At 32.2% G+C, this 15,461-nt stretch overlaps 1 protein-coding gene across 2 annotated transcripts; it reads right to left on the bottom strand.

Moving 5' to 3' along the window:
* Positions 1-1,111: 1,111 nt before the first annotated feature.
* LOC116019145 (protein trichome birefringence-like 33) lies at positions 1,112-6,892 on the bottom strand. Of its 2 annotated transcripts, none has more exons than XM_031259264.1 (6): positions 6,566-6,892; positions 4,585-4,801; positions 2,946-3,120; positions 2,113-2,312; positions 1,861-2,022; positions 1,112-1,690 (listed from the first exon to the last, which is right to left on the bottom strand). In XM_031259264.1, exons 1-6 carry the CDS (start codon positions 6,762-6,764, stop codon positions 1,351-1,353), a joined length of 1,293 nt encoding a protein of 430 aa, XP_031115124.1. In that variant the 5' UTR covers positions 6,765-6,892; the 3' UTR covers positions 1,112-1,350. The 2 variants fall into 2 exon arrangements, with proteins under 2 accessions (XP_031115124.1, XP_031115125.1); XM_031259265.1 differs by having other exon boundaries at positions 2,946-3,117; positions 6,566-6,891.
* Between the last annotated feature and the right edge of the window lie 8,569 nt (positions 6,893-15,461).

Raw genomic sequence — 15,461 nt, forward strand, 5'->3', positions numbered from 1 at the left:
ATTATCGAGGACCAAATTAGTAATTTCGCAATAGTCGAAGGACCATTTCGGTAATAAACTCTTTTTTTTTTTATTACGTGGCAGTGGAAGAAGGGAATGAGATAGTCACCAGAATGAGAAAAGAGGAGGCAGTGCAAAATGAAGAATGTATTTATAGGTAGAGAATGTGAAAATTATAAATTTGTATAATTTTTCAAAATGTACGTGTATGTGTACTGAATGAGCGAATTCACATGCATGAATTGAATATGGTGTATTTGTACTTTATAGTAAGGGAACATTTGGTTGGGACAATGAGGAGTGAACAGAGGATACCAATTTCAACAACAATCCTAATCAAGTTGATTGAATTGTTGACTTAATAACAAGAAGTTAGATTCTAAGTTCGTCTCCTACTGGGAACATTCTATTGTCTTTCTTGGTTTGAGTCGATAGGTTACCTTCTTGTGATCTTTTTCTGGCTAGGGTCACAATGCATGGTTTACTCAATGCATACACCATCGAGTAACGATTACAAGCTTTCCCTTGTTACTCGCAAAAAAAAATAAAATGATTTTGTATCCACCAGACTGTCACTCTCTATATGAATATAAGATTGGTAAAATTTGTAACAAATAGATAGGGTAAAAATTGGGGGAGCTCCTATCAAGTAAGTTATAAGTATGACTCTTAGTGTAACGTGGGAGGCCGTGAGCGGTCTATTGACCTTTTTGGTTTTAAGGGGTCAATTATGGGTAACCTAGCTATGTTGATTTACTTTTTTGTAGTCGTTTGTCGGCTAGGCTCACAAGGTGGGGTTTATTTAGTGCACAACAATCAAATAATGTTTACAGGTTTATCTCGTCACTCAAAAAAACAAGGTAAAATTTGTTAGAAATTTGACATGTAAGTGGCATGCATTATTTTGAGTAGGTCTACTGTCAATTTGGGTAGGTGAAAGTGGATTGAGATGAATTTTGTATATTTATACATTTAAAACGAATATTGAGTAAATAAGAAATTAATTCTCAAAGTATAAATATAGAGTTATAAAAGATTGTTAAGAATGATTTTGGGGAGCCTTTGTCAACATCCAACATGTAGGAAAGATTAGAGTCTTTATACAAATAAATGAAATAATATTCCACAGCCAATCCTTCCAAATATTGCAATTGGTTTAAATTAGTTGTATGTAGAGAATAAATATCATCATGAATCAATCACATACAGAAACAAAATCAGCAATAATTTCCCCCTTTTTTTCCTTTACAAGAATCATTACACTATACACAGATCTTCTCTTTCAACTTGTCACCCCAAAAATCTCATCCAAATGCAATTAAAATGTGACAAAAAAGAAAAGCAAAAAAATCAAGGATAGAAAAGCTTGGTAAATAGAAGTTCATTCCAAGTATCTTGAAGGCCAGGCATGCACCAATGGACACAATCAGCATAGCTGGTTGGATTCGCTATTTGCTCCGGGGTTAAAGGACTCCATTGCTTCTTGTATATTGATGTGTGGGCATCTCTCCTATAACTTGATAGTTGTGTGATGTTTAGAAATGTAATCGGGACCTTCGATTTTCGAAACACTTCTCCGATCACCTGCATTATGCTTTTTCGACTATCCGATCCCCAGTAGTTTGAATCTTCTATTAAAGTCGTCTGGTTGTAACAGTTCTCTTTTGGATCTCCTCCCCAGTCTATTCCCCTAGAAAATGAAAAGGATAAAATTATGAGATTAGCAGTTCAAAACCATGTGTATGCAACAATATCTTTAGGAGAGCTATTCTGAGTAGGGCCCACAAATTCAAGATTAGTCTCGTCCCATAGAATATGGATATATATCATTGCAATGTGTGTGTGTGTTTATGTACTCACTTTTGATGAGAAGGTGACATGCTAGTGAAAAAGACCCTTGTTTTCTTTGGATCCATATTTTTCTTCACCCATCTTAGCATGCTTTTCATTGCCATACGGTAAGCATCCTCTGTTGATACCATCGCTATATCTTTCTCCTTATCCTCAATTTCCCCTGATTGCCTGAAAATAATAATAATAATAATAGATAAATATTGTAGTTCAAAAAAAAAAATAGTTTGCAAAATCAAAGCTTTGCATATAATTACTTACAAGATTTTGAATTCTAGGCCAGTCATCCACCAGAGGTAAGTGTTGAACACCATTATATCAACATCTTTCCAATGTTTGCCATGCTTATTTATGGAACCTTTGCGGACAACTCTGTCTTGTATCCTATGTACCACAGCATCATCGGAATTCGATTCCAGGAGGAATGGTGCCCAGTAGAACTCGATTGTGGCATTATAATCCTGCATTTTATTATCAGGGATAGTTTAATTATTTTTCAATAAAAGGGGCATGGAAACTTTTTCTCCTCTGAATTATAGCCATACAGCACATTTCCTCTCTCAACTATAAGTACATTCTCGCTTTTCTCTCAATTATTCTCTACGTGAGTATTTTTACTCAAATCGATCAATTATTTATGATTGTCATTCATAACTTTAAAAATGAGTGTTTTTAAGATTATCAGCTAAGTATCATAATGTCATCTTTACTTTAATTCAAGCATACAAAATAGATAAGATAATTCAGAGAAATCATCTTATTTATTTCATGTGTTTGGATTAAACGGATGATGAAATTGAAAGATTTAGCTAATATTCCTAAAAGTCTCTCAATTTTTAACAGTAAATAATTAGTATGTTTGGATAAAAACAGTAACTTAGAGGATATCTCAGGAAAAAAAGAAAAAAAAAAAAGTTGATACACTTATAATTGAGACAAAAAAAAAATTTATGACTATTAACTTATGGATAAAAGGTGTTATTTTCTCTTTAAAACGAAAAAATAAATACATACTCGAAAAGAGTTTGAGTAATTTAAGTATGATGTCAAGAATTGGAGCCGATTAATAGATTATGATATTGTTAGGCTCTCACCTTGGCTGTGAAAACAGTGAGTGAACCATTCTCCTTGAAAGATTTTGCACTCTCAGGGATGATTCTATGGAGAAGACAAACCATGGACACAAACTGTCCCCTGTTCAAGGAATCTCCCACAAACATCATCCTCTTTCCTCGAAGGCTTTCCAGCATCAATGTCGCATTGAATCTGCTAAAATATAATTTCACATCCCATTATATTATATCTAAAAACAAGTCTCAATCAAAGTTATATTCTTAATTTTTGTCCATTTTTTATAGTGATAATCATTTTGTCCATTATGTTTTTAGAGCCGTACTATACAATTTTTTGGACAAAAATATCATTACTGTTATAACTTTCATTATCTTGTCCATTAACTTTATCATGCACATGCATCTATCATATCTTTTCTTATATTTTTTAATGATGATAATATTTGTATACATTATATATTGAATTAATATAATAATTTTTTTTTTCATTTAGATTTTAATTAGTAAGAATTTATTAGTTATTTTTTATAGTTTATTCTTAGTGTATTCCCTAATTAAAATAATCTTATAATACATTAAAAATGAGCATTTAATATACTAAAAATGAACATTTATCATTGGTCCACATTACAATATGGGTCATGGTCACTATTATAGTGATATACTCCATATATATGAAATAGTAGTTGAACTAACTTAACCACCCATGATGACAATTGTAGTCAGGTTAAACTAGCTTATAAGTGGTTGATGCTATACGTGATTTGTTAGAATAAAATATTGTTTTTGTATGGTCATTTTGATGGGTTATTATAAATTATAATCATGTCCGTCATCAGAAAAAAAAAATAATAACATGATTAGTATAATAAAATTAATAAATATAATTAACCACGATAATGTGAAGGCTATTTTATATTAATATTAATATATTCGTTATGCATGTAACCTGCTACGCCGTCTACTCATCACCTAATGTGCATGCACGTTATCTCATGACACTTATACAATACGATAATTTATAAATTCTTGCATTTGAAGGTCAACTAAACTCAATAACTTTACGTTTTAATGTTTTATTATATATTTTTTAAAATCGTAATGTTCGAACGTGTGCAAACAATATTTTAATTAAATTGAATAAAATATTATAGAATAAATCAACATTATTTCCATAATATTCGAGGATGCATACAAGGTAAATTTAACTACTGCGTGTGCAACGAGCTCAACCAAATAATATTGTCAACAATTAAACTCGTAACGTTTTAGATATGAAAATTATTCTCTACTCACTGGTCCGCTTTTGGTGCTTCTATGTATTATTTTTGACTCATTTAGTTCACGAACTTACATTTTGCCACATAAAAGCTTTTTAACCAAATTTTTCATAGAAAACAATTAGAATACATTGCATTTTCTATTCAAAATTATACCAGCTCAAACACCTTGACTCTTAACTCTCAAGTGATAAAAATGTATAATTTTAAATTAAAATTTTAACGCATTTTTGTTTTTTTTTCCAAATACTATTGACTCTGTATATATAAACTTTGTATATTAATACTAAACTTAATATTATGAAAAATTAAATTAAAAATAACATCGTTAACCAAATCAGAGACATAAAATAAGACGAAAGGAGTAATTTAGTACTTACGTAGGGACAGAACAACCATGGGGCTGCCATCTCCAGTACTGGTAATCCTTGTCAGGGCGGCCGTGTTCTTGGCAGGTTAATTGCGGCTGTATGTACGGACACTCTTGCTCCTCGTACAACGGCCTGTTCTCCTCGTCTCGGACCCACCTCCCGCTAAAAATGTCGCAACTTTCCTCTGTTTCTCCGATGGCAAATGCCAATTTGTGTTTGTTCTTTTCTAACCACAAAAACGTAATTAGTTAGCTCAATAGCTTTATATTTTATTAAGTAATTAAATTTTTATACTATAATCAATGTTGCATAAGGCACTAGTCGGGCGCTGCTTAGGTGCCCTAGTAATTCAAGTATATCGTCCCACTTTTTTCATTTGTTAGATTGTTATAATTCCTCAAACTAGTTAACTGCATATTTTAGATGGTTAGTTGAGTATCCATTTGGCTCTCCCTGAAAAACACCTTCATTTTTTGAGCCCATTTTAAAGGAAGTCGAAAAAAAAGCTGAACAAATATAAAAGAGGAGTAACCGAATAGGCAAAAAATCACTCAGCCGAGTTAGGTGTTCAACTCGGCCAGTTAGTCGGTCAGCCGACTAAAAGCTGACTAGGGTTGAAATCTATTCGGCCAAGGGGCGCCTAGCGCCTAAGCTACTGCCTAAATCGATTTTTACAATATTGACTGAAAAGTATTTGTAAGTATACAAGAAAGTAAATATACTGTACAAGTTATTACTAATTTACAATATTATTTATTATCGTTCATAACTTAGAAAGAGAAAGGTAAAATTGAAAAGAATTTATAGATGTATAAGAAAAAGCACAACGTACACATTATTATTTCTTGAACAATCGAAACTATTTATTTATTTTAATTACTCGATTGAAATAATTATTTTACGATCACCACTTAATTATATCATTACTCCAGCTTTAAGCAAAAATGATGTCTTGGTAGGATGTGGGCCTACCACCTAACTCGTTGAAATTACTTTTTTAAGCCCTTCGAACAACATTGATGAATACAAGACTCCCATCTCGATTTCTCAGACAAACATGAGAAATTAAAGAAAAAGCAATCAAACCAATCAATGCTTATGTAAAATGAAGGAAACCTTGTATTCCGCAAAGTTATACTTTTTTTTTTTTGAAACACCGCAAAGTTATACTTAATTTTTTGCCAGTTGTAATCTTTCTATTTATCTCTCGCAATACACAAAGTACAATTTTATAAAAACACTTGAGAAATGGAAGGGAGGAAATGTAAGATAAAAGGGAGAGAGGAAAGAGAGATAGAAGAAAAACAAATGTCAGGAATTGAGTTTTTGTGGGACCCACAGGATATAATTAAAAAAGAATTGATCTCTCTAGTTCATGTTGGGCGCTTCAAGGGCCACATTTTTTAATTTTTTTAGTACTATTAATTCTGTTACAATCTGTTTATAACTACTTTCTCATGAAACACAAAAAGTTAATATCGTTTCTCATGAATTGGGAGAGCCACTTCGAACCCATGACCTCCCATCTTCTTCTTTTTTTTTAATTTTATTTTTTGTTCTTTTGGATTTTATCACCCTTTTTTTTCCTCCTTTTACCTCATTCCCTCTCTTCTACGTGGAGAAAAAACTTGACAAATTGCGAACACGATTGGAATATAATGCTTTTAATTCTTTACAAGTTGTACTCTTTCTATATGTGTACCTTTTATAAAGCACAAAGTACAACTTTATAAAGCACCCGAGAAATGAAGAGACATATATAGAGAATACTAAACGCCATAGAACGCATAATTCAATAGATATAGATATATATACATGCATGAATCTGACTATTTGTGCTTCAGTAAGTTAAGAAAGTAGTTTATGAATAGATACTACATTGTAACCGAGTCAATAGTACTCAATATATATATATATATATATATATATATATATATATATATATATATATAAATGCATGAATAAATATAAATATAATTATAAAACTCACTGAAATTGGAGATTGATCTGTGAATATGGGTGGACTGGGAGGAGTAGAGGTCGAGCTGGGAGAAAATGCAGGTGAAGTCTTCGCTGTAAAGGATGGTGACGAAGACGATGAAGGCGAGAAGAGTGAAGATAAAAGGAGAGAATCGAGCCTTCTTCAGAAGAGAAGACGATGAAGGAGAAGAAGACAGAGGAGGCTTCATCGCCGCCGTCGATCTGGCCGGCCGGGGATGGATATGATTATGTTTTTTTGACGACCTGGTATTAGTTTTCGAGTTGTTGAGGTCGTGGGTTTTTGTTGGTGTTGTTTGGAAGTTAAATAAATATAATGAAGGAGGAGACCATTATTAGGTTGGAGGATGGAGAGTCGGCAAATGGATGGTTTATATAGCTTCTTATTGACTTTTTCCATTATTAAATGTTGGGGAAATTGAATAATTACATGGGGTTTGTTGCAATGAGAGAATTAGAGGGAAAAAGAAATTGTAATTTTGTGGAAAATAAAAATAAGAGTTTATTACTAAAATAGTCCCTCAACTGTTATGAAATTATCAATTTGGTCCTCAACAATTTTTTGTGCCCAACTAAGTCCCTCAACTTTGAAAATTTTAACCAATTTGGTCCTCCGTTTATTTTGCCGTTAAATATCCGTTAAATCAGGACCAAATTGGTAATTTTGTTATAGTCAAGGGACCAAATTTGTAATTAATTTTCCACTGAAATGGTCCCTTGACTATAGCAAAATTACCAATTTGGTCCCGATTTAACGGATGTTTAACGGCAAAATAAACGGAGGACCAAATTGGTTAAAATTTTCAAAGTCGAGGGACTTAATTGGGCACAAAAAATTGTTGAGGACCAAATTGATAATTTCACAATAGTTGAGTGACCATTTTGGTAATAAACTCTAAAAATAATGTTGAAAGAAATAAGAATTTAAATTTCATTGTTTGATATGCAATTTCTAAATCCTAAAAGCAAGCCAAACTTTGGAATTTTTTATTTCTGGAATTAAGTGGAAAAGAAATTATAATTCCTCTTTAACTAGAATAGAAAATGTGGTGTGGGATATATTGCATTGACAGATTGTACTTTGTGTGTTATTCATTGTACCTCTTACATTTATTTTTCAAAGTTATATTTATCTTTTTGAAAATTACTCAATTCTCTTATAAAAGTTATAAAAGTTGAATAATGGTTGTCAATTTAATACAATATTTTTTTTCATTTTACGTCGATGACAAGAATGGTAATCAATTTAATGAAGATTTTTTTCCTTTTACGTTAATGACTTATAATGGAAAAAAAAAATTATTATCCATAATTGCAGTTATAATAGTATATTTACATTCCAAATAATCTAAAAAATAATATTGATTGAAATTTTTAGCAAATATGATATATCCATATTCCAACTTGAATGATATGAAAATATTGGTTGAATTTGTTTTTAAATGTAAGACTACATTTTGGTAAACTAAGATGAATGAGGCATGATAGAATTCATTTGTATTTCACTTATGGAAAAAGAGTAAAATTGGCCCCCTAAATGAATCGGATAGTGCAATTAGACCCCTAAGTAAAAAAAGTTTCATTCAAATCTCCTAAACCTATAAAATTGTACTGTTTAATTGAGTTCACATTGACGTGTTTAGCAGGTAAATTCTTCACAAACTTGACATGTATCATTTTTAAAACATTTTTTTATTTAGTTTTTTTTTTTTTACTTTTTATTTATTTATTAAAAAAAAAAAAGAGTACAACCACGGCTATCAAAGAATGACGGTCATGGTTGTCCCCGTCTTCCAGATATCTAGAATGAGTCATGGCAACCGCCACCCTCATTCTAGATATCTGTAAGACGACATTCTAGATAACGTCGTAACCCCAATTCCATGAATGATCCATTGACTATTGACACTTACCAATTTTTATAATTGACTTTCAATTAGACCATGAATGGTCCATTGATTATTGACAGTTATCAATTTTCATCGTCGACTTTTAATTTGATCATAAATGATCTATTGACTATTGATTTGGTTTTAAATTTGATCCTCCAGTTAAATATCCATTTAGTAAACATTAACGAGGGTGTTTGGTTGGAGGGAATTGCAACTCAATTCTCATATAATTTCGAAGGCAAGCAAATTCTTTCGTTTGGTTGGAAGGAATTGCAAATTTGTGGAATTGAAATTCTCTCATTTTCATGGATTTGGGCCAATGACTTTATGGTTTAGTGGTACCCGGTTGTACCCCATGTGGAAGGGAGTGGGTTCGAGCCTCAGTGGAGGCGCTGCTGTCTCTTTGTGCTGAGGCTTCAGCACGTTGAGAAACCCCCATAATAATAAGCATGGGCATTTTGGAAACCCATTTGAATTTGATCATTTAGGAGTTATATATAATAATAAGTATGGGCGTTTTGGACTTTATATTACTTATTCCCGGTAATTATATTCTTGCAAACCAAACACTAGAATTTAAATTACCACTTTATTCCACATTATTCATCCTCCATTGACTTGCAATTCTTTTCATACCTAATTCTCTCAAATCACTCCAACCAAACGCTCGTAAATGTAAGGGAAATAATATAAAAATTGGCTTGTTGTTAATATGGGCAAATAAATTTCGTTCATTATTAGTGGGAATGTGAAGAACCAACTTTTACATTATTGCACGTAAATTTAATGTTTATTAAATGGATATTTAACCGGAAGATCAAATTTAAAACAAAATTAATATTTAAGAAATTATTTATGGTCAAATTGAAAATTGATAATAAAAATTGATGAATGTCAATAGTCAATAAATTATTTATAACCCAATTTAAAGTTGATGATATAAAATTGATAAATATAAATAATCATTGTAGCATTCTTCGAATTAACTCCTTTCAACGTGAAGGAATCTAATATACAGAGGATGATTGGAAGTATTATATTGTTTTCAAAACAAAGGTAAGTCAAGTAATGTCGAGGTGGAGAAGCATTTTCCTTGATGATATGCTATACACATCAACAGTTGACTATAAATTATAATTAGTAATTTAGTATATTACAATTAGTTGGGGGATTAATGATCTATATGATTAGCGTACTAAATTAATTATTACTCCGTAATTAATAATATTAGGGCATGTTTACTAATAGAAAACTGTTTTCTGTTTTCTGTTTTCTAATTTTCTAGTTTTCATTCTCTGTTTTTCATTCTCTATTTTCAGTTTAGAAAACTTGTTTATTAACACTTCTTTTTTCAAATTTATTTTTTTAGATTAACGTTATAAAATTAACATAGGTTTAATTTCGAGTGATTTTTAGACCTTATATTTAAAATATTTTAAAATATATTTTGTTTAAATAGAATAAATATAATTTTTACTTTTAAACCCAATAAATATGTAAAATTTTTACATAAATATAATGAATGTAATCATAGTAATGAATAAATATGTAAGTAAATAATGGTGAGAATGTCGTTATAGTGACATATAGTCTAATATATGATATATGATTCTGTTTTCCATTTAGAAAACAGTTTTTAATAGTGTTTCAGTTTTCTTGAAAACTGAAGAATAGTTTCTTGTTTTCAAAATGGAAAATTGTGCTAGTAAACATGTTTTTTGTTTTCTGTTCTCAAATTTTTCAAATTTCTAGAAAACTGTAGAAAATTTCCAGTTAGTAAACAACCCCTTAATGTTTTGCAATATTGTAATTTTTTAGGTGAGACGTTTGTGTTTTGGCATATATAGTACTCAACTCCTCGGAATGAACAAATGAACGCAAAACTCTTGATATGACGGTCAATTGGCATTTTTTTTTGAAGATAAACGTAGCTATTCCATTAATTCATAACATAAAACGTTTACATCAACGATCAATGAAATGGTAAACCATTCCTTACAGTCAGACGTAGAAACAATTTTTCTAACTATGCTATAGAAAACTTGAATCGCACACTGTTTCATAACTAGGAAGCTATGTTCCTTCAAGGAGCTTAAAGCTTTATCAAAGATCTGGGTCTTCATCATCATTCTTTTTTGCTTGCCCAGGATAAGATCAACACTTGCCGAAACCAAACTAAACGATTTATGCTAATGATAATGAAAATATTAATTGTGGTGGCATTTGATTTCTTTTAAATTATTGATGTTCCAACTAATGACAACATTAATTGTCGTGGCAGATTTTGACCTAGAATTACTGGTCAAGTTAGTAAAAATTTTAAAAAAGAAAATTTTAAGTACGTACGGCATCTTCACCAATCATCACTAATAGGATGGATTTGGGTAGAAAAAATAATACGCATTGCGTGTCGGGGTAGCAATGTTGTTGTATTACTTTTATGAATTTCTTACGAAATTTCATGTTGTACTAAACAAATTTTTAGAACCGATTATGTATTACATTAACTTATGTATTATAAACAAATTTCTTCAAAAAAAAATGTATTATAAACAAATATTTAAATTTATCTTTTGAGAAAATTGCACATTTCGTCCTTAATAAGTTATAAAGTAGCCAAGGACCTTGTGGTCCAGTGGCATCAAACCCTTTTCTTTATACGGGAGGTGGTGGGTTCGAGCCTCAGTGAAGGCAACATTGACTTGACTTCTGTGCATACTGCATTGTAATAGAGTTAGTAGTATTCAAAAAAATAATAAGTTAAACGAATGCTGATTATACTCACTTTTTGTCCCTAAGTTATCAGTGAGGCGGACGCATGCACGCCACGTTCCCGCCATGCCGAAGTCCCGGCGATCGTGCCTTTCCCCTCTTATAAATACGGCATTTATGAGGAGAGCCCTCTTATAAATACGGCATTTATGAGGAGAGAGAGGATCTTTTGGCTGATTCTTGATTAAACCTTGAAGTGAGCTCGGACAGTAGGAAAGCCCACTCCCGAGCCCTTCGAGCCCTTTATTCACATTGTAAACCGGGCTTGGATCCTTAAAGGAATAATAGATCGTGTTTCCCGCTTTAGCTTCGTATCCCGTATTTTGCTATATCAAAAACATTAGGGAAATTTGCAATTTTAATATAACTCAGGGACGAAAAGTAAGCACAAAAGGACGAAAAGTGCAACACCAATGATAACTTATGGACGAAAAGTGAGCATAATCAATACTCATGAACGAATTTTACAATTATCAACTTAGTGACCAAAAGTTCAATTTTCCCTGATCTTTTTAAAATATATTAAACGAATTTCAGAATGCTTTGAGATACTCGATAGTAATGTTATGTTAACCGAGTATGGGATAGGAATGGAAATCTATCGGGTCTGGGGCGAGCTCTAGACTCTAGTAGTTTAATAACTAATTGAGCATGCATTCTGGAAATGTTTAATATACAAGTACCCTGCTTGTCCTCATTGCTACTTAATCATTGTGATCGGACCGCATTCTCAGAGTTTGACTTCGACCTTACAATTGTATTAGCAATACACCTACAAATTGTCCCAAGTTACTGGATTAATTAGTTAAAATTTTATTTATCATAACCTAATCAATCGTCAAATATACACACAAATGTATCGCCAATGTATGAGCATCCTTAGATATAAATCCCAAACATAATATTAAATCAAACCCTTCAGTATGACATTATACATTCCTTCATGTATGTTTGGATATAGATTTTAGTACATTACATGTTAGCCTTAGTACACAAACTCAATCCCACTTAGAAAAACTTAGAAAATCTTATTGCTTACCCAACCCATGAAAAATTGAAGATGTTGACTTTTTTTAACACATGTTCATCACTATCTCGAGCAATTATTTGTTAACCATAATATATAATATTAGAGCTTGTAACCTGTAAGACGGTTCACATAAGTTTGTACCTTTTTTAAATTGCGTACTAAAAACATAACCAATTCGTGAGGCATGTTGGATAGATCTTTGATTGAGTCAGAGCTTTGACCTCATTAATTAAAGATTTGACCCATTTCACAGATTGAGATCCGTAAAACGGTCTCACATAAGTGTTTACCTTTTTAAATTGCATACTAAAAACGTAACCAATCAAACTTTTTACTTTTAGTTCAAAATGACCAAAATGTCCTTAAATGCAGCCAAGTAGAGCAATTTTTTAAAATTGCGGACTAAAAACATAACCAATCAAACTCGATGAAGTCACTATTGTGAGTGATCAAAAATAGAATAAATACGGCCAAAGGATATGAAATCATGTTGCCTAGCCAACTTCATTGATTTCCCTCTTAATTGGCAAAACGTTTTATTAGGTTATCAAGTAACGTGCGTTGAGAATTTGATGATGTATATGTGGTGTGATAATGGAAATCAAATCATTTCACTTGGCGTGTAAGATAAGAGTGGTTGTGAAAGATTGACAATCATTTTCTTCACTTTCTAGCAATGATGTTGGTGTACATATATATATTTGTTTATTTATGTTTTATTTTATATATATTCCATTTGTTTGGGTTTTTCTAAAGTAAGTAGAAGAAGTGGGTATTGGTTAGGGAATTATTTAGAGAAGTTTTAGGTGAGGATTGATTGAGGTTTTTGGTAAGAGATCAACCTCATTCTAGTTGGCACTTATGCCTCATTTCTATACTCATAATCCTCACATGGAGCAGGTGATGAGCATGTATCTACCGTTGACACTCCTTATAGATGTGGTTTTAGGATTTGAATGCTGAGGTTTTGGAGTAAATTTAACCCAAATTGAGATCAATCGATTAATTGACTTTTTAATTAGAACAATTTTAGTATGTGCTTGAGTTTTGCCTATAAATAATGACTTTATTATATTAAGTAGTATTTAAGGTATTTGTCCCAACCCGACAGATCGAGCATGCACCTGGGAGGATTAAATAATGATAACTCAGCTGAAAACAGAAATAGGCATTTGCTTACTGCGTACAAGGAGCCCCCTCACTTTGCGAGGTTGCTCCCACACTGCTGCTAGTGAGACTTGATTCCTGATCGATCTTTCTTCTCAAACTTCTCCCCTCGACCAATTGAGCTACCCATGCAGGATTATTGGGTGTATCTAGTGTAGAGCCATGTTGGTCACGATGAGGATTTTGCAAATACGATCTCACTAACTTTTTTTTTTTTTGTAATTAGATATATACTACTACGTTTCTTTTAAAAAGTTCAAACAAAAACGACATTGGTTTGAAGCTAAATAACATTACTTTTATGTTGTACAACAAAACCTAGATGAAAAACGAGCGGGAGAGCGAAAGGCTAAACGTTGTTTTTGGTCATCGAATACCCTTTCAAGTTCCACCTAGGCAATTTTCAGAGATGAGAGATCAATGACGATGGAAGTTTGTATATAGTTAGAGATTTTGACAACTTTACCTCGCTCCACTCGTTGCTAACAACGGATGGGAGACAACATAATTCGCCAACACCCATCTTTCCGGTATGAGCGGTTTATTATTAGGTTTTTTGATTTTTTTTTAACCGGTCAGTTATGGATAACCTAAACTGGATTATCTTAACTTCTTATTATCATTTGTCGACTATGATCATAATATATATAAGATTTATACCCCTAGAGTAGTGGCTGTGAGTTTTCTCAATACTCAGAAAAAAAAAAAAAAAAGAGTAAGTTTGTTAAATTTTGTACTTCTTATTGATTACATGATTTGTTTTTCTTCAAAGTGTAGTTGTTGACTTGATGGTTGAATTGATTATTTCAAAATTAATTAGTTGATTATTTTTATACAAAATTATTGTTGAACGTGTTGAATCATGACATGTGAGCCTCTATTGAAATTTACTATATAATTGTAAGAATAATATAATGGTATTTAATTGATTAGCAAAATTAAATGTGGAATCTAATAATCTAAGGTATATACCAACTAAATATGTAGAATGAATCCTCAACCAAAACATTTAATTAAAACATCGTTCCTTCTCTCGAAGTTCATATCTCGCCATCCGAGGTTGCCAAAACGTAACTGTCTACAACATGACATTTGCGTCACCGACGATAAACGTTAGTGATATAGTGGTACATGAGGCGGGTAATAACTATTAAGTTTTAAGTTTGACTATTACTGAAAATTGTTTATTAGTTTTTTTTGTTTGAGTCACTTAGCTATGAATAGTTTATGTTGATTTATTTTATTGTGATCTTTTGTCAACTATTAATCAAAAAGTGTGTGATGGAACTAATTGACCCAAGGTATGTACGAATCAATTAAGTCTACATAAACTATGAGGATAAAATAGTAAAGGGAAATAATTGTAGTAATATTTCATAGATTAATGCTAGAGTATTATAAGTAGTGTTTTGTAATAGAATAGGACATGAATTGTCTAGGCCAAGACAATGACCATTTATATATAATGAAAAGTCCAACAAACTCCCTACACTAGCGGTGAGCCACAAGACCAAGACAAGGCACACGTGGTGGGCTGTGTGACTTGGTCACGACCCATCATCCGGAGCCTGGAGACGGGCTCTAGAGTAGGGATGGCTAGCGGCCTGGGATCGACCTCTCACTCTCTATCTAGGTTGTGAACTCTTCTCGCCCACGTGGACTCTTATTAGGCTGTCCAGGACATCTTCTTGGGCTCCTAGATCCGGAGTTTCATTCTTGTGTCATTTTTAATATTTCCATAATTAGCCTCACTCTTCGAGTTGCGCAGAGTTGACAACGAGAGAGAGAGAGTAAATGCTCAGTCCAATCGAAGCCTCTCAGGGCTCCTTGCTTGGATGAATTTATAGCGCTACGCCCTGGCCTCCTAGTTAGTTATGGGCTTCTGAACCTAGAGGTCTTCATTCTTGGGACGTTTTCAATATCTTCATCGATCAACATGCTTTACTTAGAGCAGGCATTCGAATAACCTTTTGAGTTTTTTCGTAAAGCATGACTTTCTAAAGCTATTTTCTTAATTTTATGGTTAC

Source organism: Ipomoea triloba, chromosome 5, assembly GCF_003576645.1.
Source record: "Ipomoea triloba cultivar NCNSP0323 chromosome 5, ASM357664v1".
In the NCBI taxonomy this organism is placed as follows: domain Eukaryota; kingdom Viridiplantae; phylum Streptophyta; class Magnoliopsida; order Solanales; family Convolvulaceae; genus Ipomoea; species Ipomoea triloba.